This window comes from Athene noctua, chromosome 23, assembly GCF_965140245.1.
Source record: "Athene noctua chromosome 23, bAthNoc1.hap1.1, whole genome shotgun sequence".
Lineage (NCBI taxonomy): Eukaryota > Metazoa > Chordata > Aves > Strigiformes > Strigidae > Athene > Athene noctua.
The window spans coordinates 5,902,208-5,919,041 of NC_134059.1; the positions used below are offsets into that span (position 1 = coordinate 5,902,208).

General features: G+C 61.6%; 2 protein-coding genes across 13 annotated transcripts in view; both read right to left on the minus strand.

Moving 5' to 3' along the window:
• Positions 1 to 1,213: 1,213 nt before the first annotated feature.
• Positions 1,214 to 2,661, minus strand: GOLT1A (golgi transport 1A). Its single transcript, XM_074925776.1, has 5 exons — positions 2,637 to 2,661; positions 1,942 to 2,033; positions 1,654 to 1,832; positions 1,428 to 1,491; positions 1,214 to 1,252 (listed from the first exon to the last, which is right to left on the minus strand). Exons 1-5 carry the CDS (start codon positions 2,659 to 2,661, stop codon positions 1,214 to 1,216), a joined length of 399 nt encoding a protein of 132 aa, XP_074781877.1.
• A 718-nt stretch (positions 2,662 to 3,379) lies between these two features.
• Positions 3,380 to 16,834, minus strand: part of PLEKHA6 (pleckstrin homology domain containing A6) — a 46,958-nt gene continuing 33,503 nt past the window's right edge. For 4 of the 12 annotated variants that reach the window (XM_074925254.1, XM_074925253.1, XM_074925251.1 and 1 more), the window contains 16 exons: positions 14,883 to 14,963; positions 13,358 to 13,426; positions 12,832 to 12,912; positions 12,411 to 12,560; positions 11,860 to 11,955; positions 11,285 to 11,396; positions 10,992 to 11,131; positions 10,069 to 10,218; positions 8,625 to 8,751; positions 8,385 to 8,494; positions 7,907 to 8,089; positions 7,581 to 7,745; positions 7,270 to 7,403; positions 6,995 to 7,137; positions 6,307 to 6,430; positions 3,381 to 5,814 (listed from right to left, as the gene is read on the minus strand). In XM_074925254.1, coding sequence (XP_074781355.1) covers positions 6,315 to 6,430; positions 6,995 to 7,137; positions 7,270 to 7,403; positions 7,581 to 7,745; positions 7,907 to 8,089; positions 8,385 to 8,494; positions 8,625 to 8,751; positions 10,069 to 10,218; positions 10,992 to 11,131; positions 11,285 to 11,396; positions 11,860 to 11,955; positions 12,411 to 12,560; positions 12,832 to 12,912; positions 13,358 to 13,426; positions 14,883 to 14,963 — 1,857 coding nt within the window. In that variant the 3' untranslated portion in view covers positions 3,381 to 5,814; positions 6,307 to 6,314. Of the gene's footprint in view, positions 5,815 to 6,306; positions 6,431 to 6,994; positions 7,138 to 7,269; positions 7,404 to 7,580; positions 7,746 to 7,906; positions 8,090 to 8,384; positions 8,495 to 8,624; positions 8,752 to 10,068; positions 10,219 to 10,991; positions 11,132 to 11,284; positions 11,397 to 11,859; positions 11,956 to 12,410; positions 12,561 to 12,831; positions 12,913 to 13,357; positions 13,427 to 14,882; positions 14,964 to 16,834 lie in introns of all 12 variants that reach the window. The other 8 variants (XM_074925262.1, XM_074925261.1, XM_074925258.1 and 5 more) reach the window with 6 other exon arrangements.

Sequence of the window (16,834 nt, forward strand, 5' to 3'; positions counted from 1 at the left end):
GCCTCCCAGGGGGGGGGTGGGGCTGCGAGGATGTGCAGCAGATGAAAAGGTGCTTTGAATGCTGGTGGCTGGGGCCAGATCCCTCTCTGGGGTGTAAGCTGTGGATCTCAGATGTCTGGGTCATGGGTAGGCAGCCAGCCCCCTCCTCAGCACCCATGTTGGCCTTGGGGCGGGCACCAGGTGCTGGAGATGTTCCCCTGCCCCAGTGCCCACCATTGCCGTGGCTCCCACCAGTTCCATCCTGCCAGGTACCAGCCAGCAGGTCCAGCTCTGCTCCATCCCGGCCTCATGCCACAGGAAGCGGGGGTCTACGGGAAATGCAAGTCCTGGCCCATAATGCCCAGAGATACCGGCACTGTAACTCTGTGGATTTGCTCCAGCATCTCTCAATTAATTAATAACCCCAGATGTCATTTGCTTTTTCATGGTTGCTGAATTTGAACGGGGTAATTTACTCTCCTCTGATCAGGTCATGAAATGTTAATGTGGTTTAATGGGTGTTTTTCTAACCTCCCCTGCCCTCTCCCGCGGCTCCCCGGGCTCTGCTCTCCGCAGCCCACATCCCCGCGGGACGCGTGGGAAGTCAGTGCCATGGCCGCTGCCTGCGAGCCAGGGCTGCCCGAGATGGCTGGGGCTTGTGGCCAGGGCAGCTGAGGGCCATGGCCATGGGAAGGTCCCCGTGCCACCTCTAGCCATGGTGACCAGAAGGTCCCCGTGCCACCTCCAGCTATGGCCATGGGAAGGTCCCCATGCCACCTCTAGCCATGGTCACCAGAAGGTCCCCATGCCACCTCCAGCCACGGCCGCTGGAATGTCCCTGTTCTACCTCCAGCCATGGCCATGATGCCTCTTGGTGGCACTAAGAGATGCCAACGCTAGAGCAAGCCCTGAGCCACAGGAAAAGAGCACAGTCTGCGTTAGGTCTCCTAACACACTTTTTAATTAAGTCTGTCAACAGGGGAAGACAAAAATAATAAAATAACGTTAATAATTCCAGAAGCCTGTCTGGCACAGCATTTGGTCCCCAGAGCCTCGCTCAGGAGCTGCTTGCAGGAGCCCTGTGGGGCAGTGAGGCACTGTCCCTGCCACGGAGGTGGCTCTGGCTGGCACTGGGGGTCCCGGGGCTGAGAGAGGTGGCAGCCTGCCACGGGAGAGCCGGGCCTGGGACTCATTTGTGCTGTCCCATCTCTGGTGACGTGGCCCGTCTCTCAGGTCACACCATGGAGCTGCTCTCTCCCATCTTCTGCAAGAGCTGCAACAGGGACAGACCCTGATTAGCATGAAAATCCTCCAGTGCATCCCTGGGGGGCTGCGGAGTCACTGCTGGTCACCTTCCCTACCACTGTGATCAGGACTGATAAACCCAAGGACTGCAAACCCCAAGGGTCACACCAGCCCGTGTGAACCGTGCCCAGCACCCTGCTCACCTTGCTCAGCACAGGGATGTTTGTCAGCGAGCCCAAAAACCCAAAAGCCACTGGGAAAAAACTCCTGTAGCAAAACAAAAGTCTGTGTTAAGCCACGTGCCAGGATTTTGCTGGGACGGGAATAGTGGGGGATCTGCCCGGGGCTGCAGGGCACGAGGCTCGCCCAGCTCCTCTTCAGCCCGGAGCACTCATGTCACGGCGGGGAGCTGGGTGCTGGGGGAAGGACCTGAAGAGGGTGAAGAAGCCATAAGCCTCCAGCAGCATGCCCAGGAGCGGCCACCGCATGAGGACAATAAGGACCCCTCCCATGAAGAAGCTGGTGCCCTTCAGCTTTGGCCGCTGGAAGAAGAAGGTGAAGGTCCTCCTGAAGCCAATGATGAAGACCAAGCCGGAGAGGAAGAGGATCTAGGAGGATGAAGGAGATTAGGTCAGAGAAGTCCTGACCAGATGGACTCTTTGCTCCATCCTGGGCATCAGCACCTGCTGTGGGGAGCCCCGTCCCCACCGTACTCACATTACCGAAGGCCAGAAGCACTGAGTCAAAGTACAAGAGCATCCCAAAAAGGATGAAGAAGAGGCCAAAGCCGACCAGTCCCACGCCGATCCCTGCAGAGGATGGGAAGAGGACTGAGATGGGGGCTCAGGGACACAGCTCAGGTCCCACCTCCGGCTGCAGTTGCTCTCCTTAGCGCCTCCCTGATCCATTCCTTCCTAGAAATGAGCTGGGGATTTGTCTCCAAAGCTTAGAAACAGCCTTTCCACCTGCCCAAGCCTTGGAGAGACTGTTGGGTACCCCAGAAACTCCTCTGGGCTGCCAGATAAAGAATAAACCACAGAGAAAAAATAAATGAGGTCATCTCCAGCATTTTTCTGAGCAGTGACAAGAAGGGTGTTGGTGCTGGCAGCCGGTGGGAGAGGCTGGTGATGCTTTCGGGCTGAGCCAGGCACCTCCCCAGTTTCTGCTCCCGATGCAGACCTGGGGCAGAGGGTGAGGGCAAACCCAGTTCTCGTCCCACCAGTGCTCCCACCACATCCCCCCACCCCAGGACTGGACTTTCCATTGCACCTTCTCCCTGCCCTGACCACCCCAGTCAACAGCCTCCAGCCCTGACTCGGTGCCGTGGGGCATCCCCACGGTGCAACCTGGTCCCACGGGGATGGGCATCGCCACCGGGATGGGACACGGCCACCCCACGCTCGCCTGCTTACGCTGGAAGTCGGTCAGAGACACCATCTTGCCGGCAGTGGGGCAGGGCGAGGGCGGCTGCCCTTCCACGTGCCTCCGCGGCAGTGACCCTTGGAAAGGCCTTTAGTCCCCACGTCATCCTGCAAATCATTAACAGCCCGGCAGCGCCTGCCCCGCGCCAGCAGCACCTCCTTCAGGGGGGATACGGTGGCTGGGCATCGCTGCAGGGGGACATACAGAGGTGGCCGTGGGTCCCTGCCTGGTCCTGCCCTGCCTGCATGTCCTTCCAGGGAAGGGACGGCTGGGAGCGGTCCCCAAAACAGCGGAATGCACACGGCTGTGGTGTCCCTTGGGGTGTCTGAGTGGTTCCTGGGGCGCGGTGAGCACGCGCAGCTCCCTGCAGCATCGTCACCGGTGCATCGCACAGGGCAGGGACAGTCCTGGCTGCCCTGTGAAAGAGGAGCTCTGGCACCTGCTATGCCCCAGCCTTGGTCCTCAGGGTTTGCAGGGACGATGGCTCGGCCAGAGCAAGGTCCCTGCATGCCACATGCCACCGCCGAGCCACCCTGCAGGGTCCTCTGCACCCACATCCCTCAAGAAAGTCCCCCAGGGGACTCCACACATTTACAAACCAGCCGCTCTTATTCCTTGGTTTTACATAAACTTGCCAGGAATAAATGTGGGGTTTATTCCTCCATGAGAGCTGGCTATTGATCAGCGACAGCTAAAATAAACTTTACTGGGAAAACAAACCTCCCAAAACAGGGAGAGGGAGGAGAAGGTGCCACCAGGTGAGCTCTGGGCAAGGTGAGACCCTTCCTGGCCAGTCGAGATGCTGTAGCCTTTCATCCGTCTCTTCAGTCTAATATTAAAATTGTTATCTGAGGTCAGCTCTAGACAAAAGACACTGACACCTGGCTGTTTCTTAGATACTTTTATTTCTCTAACACTAGCAAAAACCCCAGAAAACAAATGCCTCCCTTCCCACCCTCCCCAGTGCATAAATAGATTTCCTCCCGATGCAAATCCTTTCTTGGTTACAAGTCACTGGTATATGAAGTGTTATGAAAAATAATAACCAAAATAAAATTAAGAATTAAGGTTGCTTTTATTTTATTAAAAAAAAAAAAAGAAAATCATGACCACTGGGTTCCACAATAGGGCAGATGTGGGGTCCCAGTGCACCAGGCTGTGCTCACACCTTGGGGAAGGCTCAGACCCGGCCACCGCAGCACGAGCTGCTGCTCGCCCGGATGCTCCTTGTCCCCTCCGGTCCCCAGAGACGGGAGGAATTGCTGCCCGTGGGTCTGCGTGTCCCCTTGGCTCCCTGCCGGGCAGCACAGCCTCCGCGTGGGCCACCCGCGGCCCCCGGCAAGTCCCCGGCAGTGTCCCCGCAGCCGGTGTAAGGGGGGTTCTGCCCCGGTTACACGAGCTGGGGAGCCCGCCCCGGCCGCCCCGCCGCTGCGCTCAGGGACAGGGAAATAAACGCGTCATCTCTTAAAACTTACAGTCTCTTTATATTTTATTTTAAATAAATTTGCTTTTAATAAAAGCAGAAAAAATATATATATTTTAAATAGGTTTATCTTTTTTTTTTTTTCTTTTTTTTTTCTGATAAATTGGCAAAGAATCTGCTTTTGTAACTCATTGGCAGGGCTGGTGCCAACAACCCTGCGGAGAGAGAGCTTAGCACAAAACAGTACCTCCCAGAAAAGAAGAGAAAAACAAATATAGATATATATTATAAATGTATAATTTCCATAAAACATATATTAAGGCATGTAATAGCAAAATAAAGGGCCAGCTTTATGAGCTAAGAGGGCTGCGGGAGGCTCGGGAGCGGAGCAGGACTCGGGGCTCCTGGGATCCTACCAGTATTGCTAAGATGGGGTGCGCGGGGGGGGGCGATGGGGATGCAGAGGGGAAGCGTGGGGCAGGGGTCCTGGTGGGTGTCAGGATGAGGCCCGTAGGGAAATAGCTGCAGGAGGGACAGTATTTAGTTCCTCACTCCACCCGCCTCGCCCGCCGCAGCCCCAGTGGGCCAGCCCTGCCCACCGCACCACCTCGCGTGGGATTCCACTTTTCCAGGCAGAAACGGCTTTTTTGCTTTTTTTCTCCCACCAGAAAGCTAAAGGGGAAACTTGCTCCAGGAAAACCAAACAAATCGAAGGGTCCGGAGTGCAATGGCAAGGTCCTGGGGCAAGATGCGGTGCCAGATTTTCAGAGGGGCTGAGACAGAGGTGACGGGGGGACACTGCTCCCCGAGGTTGAGCCCCGCTGCTGCTGTCTGGCCCGAAGCCCCTTCCCCTTCTCGTCCTTGTCCCCCTCCACCACAGAGGGATCCCTGCCGAGCCCCAGCTCCTCGCACCACTCCTCTGCTCCCATGCAACGTCCCCGTCCCTGCCCAGACCTCCTGCTCCGTGCCAGCGGTGCTCCGGTGCCCCAGGCAGCCCTTGTACCACCCTGACCCCCAGCACAGCGCTCTCCCGGGCACCGCCGTGTCCCCCCACAGTCCCACCTTCATCCATCCCATTCCCAACACAGCTCCTTCTTCCTCCTGCTGAGCCACCAGTGCCAGGAGCGATGGGACAGGCCAGGCTCTGCCAGCAATTACTCCCGGCCAGATGGATGCTAAAAGCAGGTTCAGGGCATGGGAAGGGGAAGAGGTGCCCGAGGAGCAGAGATGGAGCATCCACAGGTCCAGTGTAAGGTGGAAGCACCATCCACGGTGAGGATTGGCCAGTCTCCACCTAGAAGAGCCCCTTCACAGATTTTTGGGAGACCAACGCAGCAGCACGAGGAGCCTGGGGAGTCCTACGCTCCCCCAGGGCTGCCCTGGCAGGGAGACGGCTGCTGTACTGGCTGTCGCTGCTGCAGATGCCCCTGCCCGGCCGTCCACGCACGCCCAGGACACCACGGATCTGTCCCTGTGCCGCCTGGCAGCCCGGGGGCTCCTCGGGGACCACACTCTGGCGAACAACCTCCCAGCACCCATGCGTCTCCTCCAGGATGAGGCAGAGCGGCTGGTGCTGTCGGTGACCATCTCCCCGCTCGGCTGTGCCGGGTGGTCTCACCGTCGGTTGGGAGGGAAGGGGGGGTCCAGGAGAACCGAAAATGATGGCGAGAGGTTCGGTGTTGTGTTGGGGAGCTAAAACGTGGCCCCGTGGAACTTGATGGCGCCGGCAGCAGCCAGGGCTTGAGCTGGAGGGAGAGGAGAGCAGGGCTGAGCTATGTGTGGGGCAGCCAGCCGTGGAGCGGCCCCCGTGCCCACCCCACAGACCCATCCTGCCCTGCTTGGAGGAAAACCTAGCAGAGATTCAGCTCTATGCCCCCGGCTCCGTGGGGGGAACCTCCAACTGAGCAGGGGGACAGAGTCCCCCAATTTTGCAGCCACCATTGCAGCCATACCAGGGCAGGCATCCCCCAGAGCCTGGCCCTGAGACCACCCACCACTTTTTCCTCCCTGCGGAGCCCCCCCTGCCCATGCTGGGGTCTCTGGCTGACCCAGCCTGGGGGGTTTCAGAGGACACTTGCGCTTGGTCCATGGGAGGAGACGGGGCTGACGTGGCTCAGGAGATGTTAGCTGGAGCAAGCAGCGATGGACGGATGCTGGGCACAGAAAAGGCACCCCCCCGACCCGGCCTCCCGGGATGGAGAGAGGATGGGATGAAGTAGGAGAGAAGAGGTGCTTACTTCATGGCTCAGACACGCATAAAATGGCTGTTGTCGGCGACCCGGGATGTTTCAGACGAGAGGGGGTTGGTCGGTGGAGTCGGGGAGGCTGGGGAGGTGGGAGGGCTTGGGGTAGCGCATTGAGCTGGAAACAAGAAATGGGAGAAGGGCGTGAAGAACACAAAGCTGCCGGCAGCAGCGAGGGGAAGGAGGCGGCCCAGCGAGCGGTTAGCGGTGGGGAGGAAACGGAGAGGAAGGAAGGGAGGAAGCAAGCGCGGTCAGGACACACAGCCACGGCCCGGCCGCGGCGCGCACACGTGAGCTCCCCACTGGGCTCCTCATGGACAAGGCACGGCCACCGCGTGGCCAGGCGCCCCCAGCCCGCAGCCTCGCCGACGCTTCCGACCGGGCGCTGAAACCTGGGCCCGGCCCAAGCGGCTGCTCCGGCCCACGATGCTCAGTGCTGCTGTGGAGGGGGAAGGCAGCCCCCAGGCACGGCGGGCAGGGTGCGGGCAGCTGCCGGCATCACCGGGCTGGCTCTCCCACGGCACAGCCCTGCCCCAGGACGGCGCCTCCTGCCCGTATCGGCTCTCTGCTTTCACTGCCTGTCCGGCCCTGCATCCTACTGCCCAACCTGCCCTGCCCTCACCCTCTTCGGCGGGGCTGGCAGGCTCCGACCCCTCATGCCCCCCCCCGCCCCGTGCCTTACCCGAGAGCATGCGGCCGCGGCGGGAGGCCTCGGCAGCCAGAGCGCACGAGATCTCTATCCTCTTCTCCTGCTCCTGCAGCTGGGTCTCAGGGTCTTGGGGGGTGTCCACCTCCCCCTCGCCCAGGGGGATGACATTCTGCAGGCTGCACAGAGCACCCGGGATCAGCACCCATGTCTGGCCTCCACGGGACAGACACTGGGGATGGCTGGGGAAGGGGTGCCGGTGGGTGGGAGGGTGCCCCCCGGGATGGCTGGCGTGGGCACAGCAGCCTCACCTGGATTTGGCAATGAGGGTTTTGATTCTCTCCACCTTCTTCTGCTTCTCCTTCATCTCCTCGGGGCTGAGCGGCGTATCGGGCTCCAGTTCGACGTACCGCTCGGGGATGAGGACTTTGTCTGGCGTGGAGAGCTGGGCACAGCGGCAAGGGCTGAGCTGAGCACAGCGCCCACCCAGCACCCACCCCCCTCCCCAGCTCCCAGCACCCGCCTGGGCACAGCCAGTGGCTCCAGGACCCTGCGACACAGGAGGATGGATGGAACCCCCAACGCAGGATGCGGAGGAACCCCCAGGACAGCCCCTCCTCACCTCCTTGCTGATGTCCACGTCGTAGTGCTGCGGCTCCAGCTCCATCTTGCGCAGGCGGGCGATCTCCTCCTGCGGCGTCTCGTAGACCTTGCCGGGGTCATCGGAGCGCAGCGCTGCTTCCAGGTCAGAGATGTCCACCTCATGGATGCTGCGGTGCCGGCGCACCTGCGAGGGACCCCAGCCCCGCTGAGCACCCCTGGGGTGACACATGTCCCCTGCCCCAGCCCCACACCCCCCAGCCCCCTCTCTGCTCTGTCGGAGACCTCAGGCACGTTGCAAAGCAAAGGCCAGTTTGCCCCCGTGCCGTGGTGGGCGCAGGGACTCACCACTTTGTAGGAGGTGGGTGCCTTGGTGCCGGGGGTCTCGGGCTGCTGGCTGCCAGGGAGCTGCAGGCTGCGCCGCTTCTCCTTCATGGAGCCGCTCTGGTGGCGTTTCATGCGGTCGATCTGCTCCTCCACACTCATCTTCACCTTCGTCTCGTTGGCGAACACGGCGCTTTTCGGTCTCTCCTGGGGAGAGCCCAGCCCCGCGGTCACACACCCCAACCTGTGGCAGGATCCAGCCCCATCCACCCAGTGCCGAGACCCTCTGGGATGGGGCTGCTCGACCCGCTCCTGGGGTGGGGGGAAGGCGCTGAAATAACCCAGGGGACCCCGAGGAACTGGATGCTGAGACGTGGAGCCATGCAGGAACAGGCTCCCCTACACGCTGCCCCAGCCCCACAGCTGTGATGCAGCCCCCACTTCACTAGCCCAGCTCCCAGCCCCACCCCCCTGGCCCCCACCCCCCCAACACAAGCCCTACCCGAGAGCTGAGCCCGTTGGCCATGCCACCGGCGCTCCTCCTTGCCACGCCGGCCACCGGCACCACCTCCTCCTCTGCCGGAGACTTGGTCCTCGGGGGCACGATGCCCACTGCAGAGTAAACCCAAACACCAGGCTGAACCCCCCCGGGGGCTACGGGCAGGGTCCCAGCAAGACCCTGGGTGCTCCTGGCGAGCATGGGGAGCCCACTGGAGCGGGACCCGCAACCCTGGTGCCGTACCCTTATTGAGAGCCGCTTGCTTCTCTGCCTCCTGCTCCTGCCGGCTCTGTGGGAGCCCCTCAGTTGGGGGCCCGGGGGGGGACGACCGCTGCGTCTCTTTCTTGCTCTGCTCGAAGCTCGGCTTGGGCTGCGGGAGGGAAGCAGGTCCCCGGTGAGGCCTTGTCCTGCCTGGGGGGCCATGCTCTGCCTGGGGACAGACCCGCTGCTCTCTGCAGCCACGGGGTGACACACAGCCTGCAGACACACTCCGGGGGGGCGGACGGACACACAGACACCAGCCAGGCGGTACCAGCGCACCCCAAAAGCGTGTGGGGAGGGGCTGGCAGGGCTCTGCAGCTCTCACCTCCGCGATGTCCCAGCCCGTCGGGACTGGGCACCGATCACTGTCCCCGTGGGAAGAGGTTCCCTCAGGGGTCATGACCCTGCCACGGCTCAGAGGTGGCACCGGGATGGGGACACCCTGACCCTGGGCTCAGTTCCAGCAACATCCTGTGCCCACGGGAGGGGATGGGGTCCCACAGGAGCAGACACTGTGCAGCAGCAGAGAGCAAGCAAAGGGGCCATTTTTGGGGTCCTTCCCTTCTTGCATCCCCTGGGCACAGCCTGCCAGTGCCCAGACACTGCTGCAGTAGTGCTGGTGCAACGGAGGGCTACGGCAACCAGCTGAGGAGCCCAACGTGCCCCCCTTGACCACCCTGTGCTCTTCATGGAGATCAGGCATCCCCAGAGCCCTTACACCCCATGGATCAGCACGCAGCCACAGCCTGGTTACCCTACGCAGCTGCTGCAGATGCCACATGCACTGGCAGAGGGGTGTGTAACCCTCCCCAACTCAGCACCGCCACTGCTTCGTGGTGCCAGCCCCCATGTGCACACATCCTGACCCCCCCACTGCAAGGACACTGGTGTCTCCTGGTGCCCAAACCTGCCCCTTTCCCCCGGCCAGGGAGCACGGCTGGGGCATTACCAGGAATTCCAAATCTGGGTTTGCCCCGGGTGGGCAGGAGTTGGGGGTGGGGGTGTCACCCCCATCAGCAGAGCTGCACGGCGGGGAGCGGCGCCGCGGAAAGACAGTGAGAGAGGCAGAGGAAAGCAGAGGGGCTGATACCAGGGGCTGCAGCAGCTTTGGGGACTGCCCAAGAGGAGCCACTCCCTGTCTGGAGCGAGCGCAGCGGGTGCTGCAGGGGGGTGCAGGGGACCTGGCAGGGACAAGAGGACCACGGCAAGGCTGCTGGGGGGGACATCACCCTTGGAGAGGGCAGTTACTAGCCACACGCTGCTGTTCCCTAGCCAAGTGCCACCTCCGCGCTGTCCCTGTCCCCACTGCCAGGGCAGAGGGTGGGTAGCCCCATTGCCTGCCTCATCCCAACCCTTGCCAGCTGATGTCTCGGGGAGGAAGAGGATGGGGCTGCTGCTGCAGGGCTGCTCTGGAGAGGTTCGGTACCTGTCCCCTCTTCGCCTCGCCGCCTCGCTGCCAGGAAGGGGAGGTGGGGTACGGCCAGAGCCGGCTCTCGCCGGGGAGCGGAGGAACACTCGGAGGAGACTCCAGGGGTACGTAGGACTTGGGGAGGGGAGGTCGAGGTGGGCCTGGTTCCTGGGGTGGAGAGGAGCGTGAGGCATGAGAGCAGAGACACTGAGAGCCGGGAAGGAAGAGACAGTTAGAAAAAGATCGAGGTAACACACAGTGGAAGTGTCGAGTTAAGGAAAGGAGGAGGGAGAGCAGCTGGCCGCCGCTCCCCAGGGCTCCATGGCCTCCGTGTCCCCATGCAGAGGGGGACAGCGCTTTCCACCTCCTGCGCTGCCCTCACTGCTGCATGTCCCCAGGGCAGTAGGGCCAAGCAGGGCTCGGGGGGCTGCCCAAGCCGGGGGGCTCCTGAGCTTGGGTCTGGCAGCCCCCAGGAGACATTGGTATCACCTCTGCGCAGCCAGGTGGGATTGGGGAGTCCCCCACATTCCACCCCAAACTTCATGTGGACCAAGGCGAGCCCAGCACTGCCGGACCCCAAGCAAGAGGGGACTGTGGTGGCAGCAGGAGCTGGTCCTGAGGCCAGAGGCTGGAGCTGAGCCGTCAGGGCTGCTTGATGCAGGAGCCCAAAGGCTCCAAAGCCCAGCTTGCAACCCTGTAAGGACCATGGATCCAGACGTCACCAGGGGACTGGCTTTGCAGGGCCCTGTGGTGCTCCAGGTTGGCATTGCAGAGCCCCACAGTGCTGGACGTGGCCAAAACGGTGCCCCCAGGCAAAGCCACGAGGGAAACCCAGGCACTCTCTGCCTGGTGCCCACCCGTCCCCTGAGAGCGAAGGCTCAGGCCAGGCTGGGGACCTGATGGTGACAAAGAGCTCCCTAGGGACCCCCCAGCTCACTCACCTCGCCGGGTCCTGGCTTGGTGGGAGAGCCCTGGGAGCCAGAGACGAGGGAGAAGGGGCTGAGGGGACTGGTGAGGCTGGCCGAGCTCAGGGGGCTGGCGGGGCTGTTAGAGCTGTACGTCCCCGAGGGGCCGATGGCCACTGTGGAGAGAAGCAGAAATAAGTGTGTGCATCGGAGGCTCTGCCTCTGCGAGCGGGTGCTGCCATCTGCCTCGCGGCAGCACAGGCACCGGGGATGTCCTCATGGCACGCTGGGGTTTGTGCTGTGCAAGGGCAGGGATGGATCCTGCTCACCTCTGTGCTTGGCAGTGTCCGTGCCACGGGATGGGTTGTTCTTCCTCAACCCCTCCATCACGTCTTGGATCCTCCAGATCTCCTTCTGGATCTGCCGGTTGAGCATTTCATTCTGGAGGGGAGAAAAGGCAGCGGTCAGAGTGGCTCCCACTGCTGCCAGCCCCGCTGCCCCCCAGCCCCGAGCCGTGGGACCCGTGGGCATTCAGCTGAGGCAGACACAGCCCGGGGGGATCTGAGCCATCGCGCCCACGACTTGTCTCCTGCCAGAAGCCATCGTTCCGCTCCCCTGGGCACCCACCACAGGCTGGGGGGAGCTGATGCAGCCCTAGCAGCATGGGGAGTGCTGGGCTGCAGCCCCTCGATGGCACCCAGGTGCCCACGGTTCCTCAGCCCCTCTGCCCGTACCCGTGGCCAAAGCTGGACACCGAGGGCTGAGCATGGAGCAGCCACTTGCAGATCAGCTCTTTGCGGGGAGCAGATTCTGAAGGAAACAGGGAGCTTCCACCTCTGCGGGGTCAGCGGGGGGACCCTGGGAATGGCTGGGGGAGTCTGGGACTGGGGGGGGTCCCACTCACCTGGATGTCCAGGTTCAGCTGCTCCCAAAGGTCGTCGTGCAGGGCAGACACTTCGCTCTCCAGGCTCTCATACTCAGCGGTGCTATTCGCCAAGGCCTGGGGAGCGGGGAAAGGTGGGTGGGTTAGGGGGTCTTTGGCAGGTTTTTTGCCCCCAGCTGGCATCAGCCACGGCCAGCGCAGTGGATGAGGATGCTGCACACAACACAACCCGCCCTGAGCCGTGGCGGCGCTGGCAGCTGGGGGGTACCAGCTGTGCCGTGCCCCAGGCAGGCTGTGCCCATGGCAGTGCCGGTGGCACAGTGGTGCCAGGGAGCCCGAGGTGGAAGCAGGAGCTGAGACGGCTCCGGACACGCCTGCCAGTGCGGCACCACGAGGGTTAATTCTTTGTACCCCCTGAGAAGGACTTGGGCTCCTCTGGGACCCCAGCCAGCTGAGGGGATTTCCCTTCTTGCTTTTTTTTTTTTTTTTGAACAGGAAGGGAAAAAAAGAGATCGCAGTAGGTGGGGGAGACAGTCCCACAGCAGGGCCTGGAGCGGAGGGGAGCCCGTTACCGTGCTGGCCTGCGACAGCTCCACGCGGATGTTGATGAGCTGGTTCTGGAGAGACTCCTTCTTGTGCAGCAGCTTCTCCGGGTAGGCAGGCTGGCTCCCAAACATCTCCAGCTCCTGGTGCGTCCCCATCAGGGCACTCTCCAGGCTCTCCTGCAGGGATGGGGGGGTGGGAGGGAGATGCAGTTGTGAGAGCCTGGCTGGTGCAGGAGCTACAGTCCCTCTCCTTAACGGGCCATTAACACACGGGGAGTCCTGGGACTGTGGCATGGCCAGAGCATCTCCCCCAGCTCCATCCCCACTGAGCTGTCCCCAAGAGAGCAGGACATCTCACTTCCTTGCCACGAAGGTGCTGGCTGGGCACGGCCATCACCGTGCAGCTGGGTTCATCCCTGGACGGCCGCTCGAGCTGCTCACCACGTACCTTCTCTGCTCGGAGCTGCTGCACCAGCCTCTCCTGCTCCCGCAGCACCTTGTTCTGCTCACAGAGCTTCCCCAGCAGCTTCTGACCCCAGGAGGAAAAGAGAAAGGGAGGAGAGGATGAGAGCCCAGCCACGAGGTGTCCACACACCCCTGCAAATGTCTTGGTGCTCAGCCAGGGCCAAGCCCCTGGGAAACACGAGATGCAGCTGGGACATGGTCCAGGGGGTCGGTTTGATGGGACAACGCGTGGTCCCAGGGAGGGCTTCCAGCCCGCTGCTCTCATTGCAGGGACTTCAGCCTCGGCCCGCGTGACACCAGCCAAATCTGGACATGGGGCAAGACCAAGCAGCTTAAGCTCAGCGGAGGATTTAGTCCCCGAGCAGCACACACCATACTTGGGGCAGCACCAGCTCCCACCCCGGGAGTGCATGGCACAGCTCTCCATGGGGATAAGAGACCTGAAGTGGGGGACAGGGACAACAGCACGGGGCAGAGGGGGGACATGCAGGATGGACGTTTGCTCTTACATCGGTGTCTTGCTCGCTTATCTTGTAGGCATGCAGCGTCTCCCTGTAGGCCTCCGGGAAGGGCGTCACCTGGAAGCAGAGCGTGGGGTGAGCCCCGCTCCAGGAAGCCCTGGGGAAGGCGAGGCAGCTCCCAGCCACTCTCCCCCATCGCTGAGAGTGGGAAAAGAGAGGCGAGAGCCGAGTCTCCGGAGGCGGCGGGTGCTCCAAGAACCCGGGCAGACGCCAGCACTGGTTAGGAGGCAGCGGGTGCTGCCGGTGGCGCGGGATGTCAGTGCTGGAGCTCTCGCTCTGGCTCGGGTGAAGGCACAACCTCCCTCCCCGTTCCCAGCCCCGGTGCCCATCGGCCGGGTGAGGCATGGGAATTAGCCAGAGACAACCCCTCCGCAGAACGCCAAGAGCTGAGTTAAAGAGATGCCTCGTGAATCATTAACTGCCTGGTGTATAACTGCCACCATTTCACAGGCGGGGAAACAAAGGCAGAAAGATTAAGCTGTAATCCCACTTTGCAGAGTGGAAACACCTATAAATCAGCAGCTGCATCAGGGCCTGTTTACCATCCGGCTTCTCTGTGAGTCATTTTCCTTTCCTGGAAATCTAAATTACTAATGGGACCTCAACAATTAAATGCCTCCAAGAACTCGAGATGAAAGACGTAAGATAGGAAGGAGGGGATCATTATTGCTAGAAAGCAAGACGCTACTTTAGAGCCATTCAAAACTCTAGGACAATGCAAATAGACCTGAACCTGGGAAATGCCCAGCGCTGCTGGCAGAGCCTGGCAGATGGGGGTGCTGCTGCCTCCAGGCAAGGAGCCCGGCCAGCCAGAGCATCTCGGCAGCTCCAGCTTCACCCTCCAGCATGTTCCCGTGCCCTGTTTGCAGCAGGATGGAAACAGGGGCCTTCCCCTCATCAGAAAACCTCAGAGATTGCCCGGCCGCTGCACGCTGCACAGCCAGGAGATGCCCTGGGCAGCACGATGGGGCCCTGTGACCCCTCTGGGCTGGCAGCACAAGGGGCTGTGGGTCACAGTGACCTGGAGACACGTTCTCAGGATCTGCCCACGCTTGGAGCTGCAGCCCAACATCAGCAGGGACATCCCACTGCTTTTGCAGGGTAAGGTAAAAGGCTGTTTCCTCTCCTTGCTACAGGAGTTTAAGCGCCTTGGGCTGGATTCCTGTCTTTAAGTCATCCCACACCTTCTCCTTGTCTCATCAACGCACGACAGCAAACAGAGGGTGAGCAAAACACCCGAGTCCAGCCCAAACGAGGATGAGAGTCCAGGATCGCGGCATCCCCACCTCATGCTCTCAGCACAAGGATTTACTGGGTTTTAATGGCTCATGGATGGATAAGCAAAGCCTGGGATGAACTAGCAGGTCCCCAAGAGCGTGATGTGCCAGAGCCTCATGGATGCTGGAGTCTGCATGAGTGGAAATGGCAGAAGGTGACCTCGGGGATGGAGCGCGGGGTGGCTGGTGCGGCTGCCATGCATGAGCCATGCACGGCTCGGTGGCCGGAGGCTTACTTGCATGTAGAGCTGAGCCCTAGGGGAGGAGGTCTCCACCATCCTGTTCACCATACTGATCAGGGTTTCGCTCTCGCTCATCTGCGGCAGACAGGGAAGGAAAAGTTCAGAGGTCAGTGGAGACGTGCTCGCGTGCCGCGGTGCTCAGGTGCCGTCGGAGCAGTGAGGAGGCTCAGTCCAGGAGCCCCCTGGGCATCGGGCTGCAAGATGCCACATCCAAGAGATGTCCCAGGTGCTTGAGCCATGTGGGGACGGCTGCCCCAGGCTGCTGCTGCTCCGTTTTGTGCACTCAGGAGCATCCTGGGCTGGTGGCATGCCCTGGAAACTTTGTTGAGGGGAAAACACAGATAAAATCGAGCCAGCTTGGAGCTGGGCAGCAGCAAACTGCACACACAGACACAAGCTTGCACAGAGACGCTCCCAGCTGCAGCACAGTGTGGTCCCAGCAGACAGACAGACGGGTCCCGCTCCTGGTGTTGACAAAAAGCTCAGTGTCCTGCCCTCGCTGCAGAGCTGGGGATGGGATGGCCCCACTCAGGGTGCAGATGAGCTCTGGGAATAGCGAGAGGTGACTGAAGCCTGGGGTTGGGGACAGCAGCATCCCCCTGTCCAGGCCAGCAGCCTCGAGCAGCAGAGCCGGGTGGCAGTGGGGTGCTCCTGGGGACATGGCACATCACGGCCGCGCTGCCGGGCAGGGCAAGGATGCGACGGCGTTCAGCATGGCTGTGCCTCCCCAGAGCCCTCCAGGGGAGCAGGACAGACCCCAACCCTGGGGCCTGTTCACCCCCTGCAACCCAGAGGGGGTTTTGCTGCTCTCCGTGCGCTGCCGGGGCGCGCAGCCAGCGACGGCCGCAGGGTCCCACGGTGCTGCACGATGGAGCCGCTCAAATCAGCAGCACCAGAACGTTGCCGCTGCCTTCGCCTGCAGGATCCTGCAGCCCAAAACGGACGATGCAAGGGAAGCCCCTCGCACCCCACGGCCAGGACCCTCGAGGTCCAAGGGGTGAGGGCAGTTTGAGCACAAACCAGGGACCCATCCCTGACTGGGTCAGCGAGGTGGGGTGCGGCCAAGTGAGCCGTCCCCGCGACTGGACAAGCAAGGAGAGAGAAAATAAAGCCGCAAGTTGTTTCAAAAGAGATACTTGACAGCGTCGCTCCGAATTAGTCTCTCCAGAGGTCAGCGGGAGAGGAGGAGCCGATGCAAAGCCTTTTTAGGGAGTGTTTTAAAGAGCCTCGGAGAGCACACACGGCTGCCGATGGCTGTGAAATAATCCAGAGAGCTTTTATTGCAGCGAGAGCTCCTGCCTGTCCTTGGCTCAGCTCCAAGGCAGACACAGATCTTGGCGATTACTGCACCGATGGAGATTTACAGACTAATGAGATTGTCTCTGGAGCAGCTCCCTCAGTGCAAGCCTGGCTTTTGCAGGCAAGCGCCTGGGTTGCAGCACTGGCCGACAGCTCCTGTCCTCGGCTCTGACTTCAGGTGGTGCCTGCGGTTCCCACCCCACCAGTCCTGCGGCTCTCCCCGAGCTGGATTGCCCCCACCCTGCTCCTGGGATGAAACCAGTTCACAACTTTCCTCCCAAAACCCCCTGACATGCAAAAACCTGAGAACTGCTGTTTCAGTATCAGTCCTGGTGGGTGCCTCACCCCCACCCTGCATCAAGCCTCTCGCCTTTGAGAAGTAACAGGGTCAGCGTGTCACCAAAACCACCTCGCACCCATCCGGCTCCCCACGGCTCACCCAGTCACCCCTCGCAACGTGGGGGGCACCAGCCCTGGGATCCGGCTCGCACCAGTTCCCAGTGTGGGGACACAACGTCCAGCACAGCCACGCTGGCACCACGCACCGGTGTCCCACGCTGCCCCAAGACCAACCTGGGGAGGGTTTCAGAGCCGGCTGTCTCCCCTGCACCCCAGGGGCAGCTCCCCAAGGGCCTGGATACATGGGA

What these genes read in the sequence shown, in the direction of transcription:
- GOLT1A (XM_074925776.1), bottom strand. Translation starts at nt 2,661, where the DNA reads ATGGTGTCTCTGACCGACTTCCAGC. An exon ending in GTCTCTGACCGACTTCCAGC is followed by an intron (nt 2,034 to 2,636) that starts GTAAGCAGGCGA and finishes CATCCTCTGCAG; the next exon opens with GGATCGGCGTGGGACTGGTC. An exon ending in GGCTTCTTCACCCTCTTCAG is followed by an intron (nt 1,492 to 1,653) that starts GTCCTTCCCCCA and finishes GTTTTGCTACAG; the next exon opens with GAGTTTTTTCCCAGTGGCTT.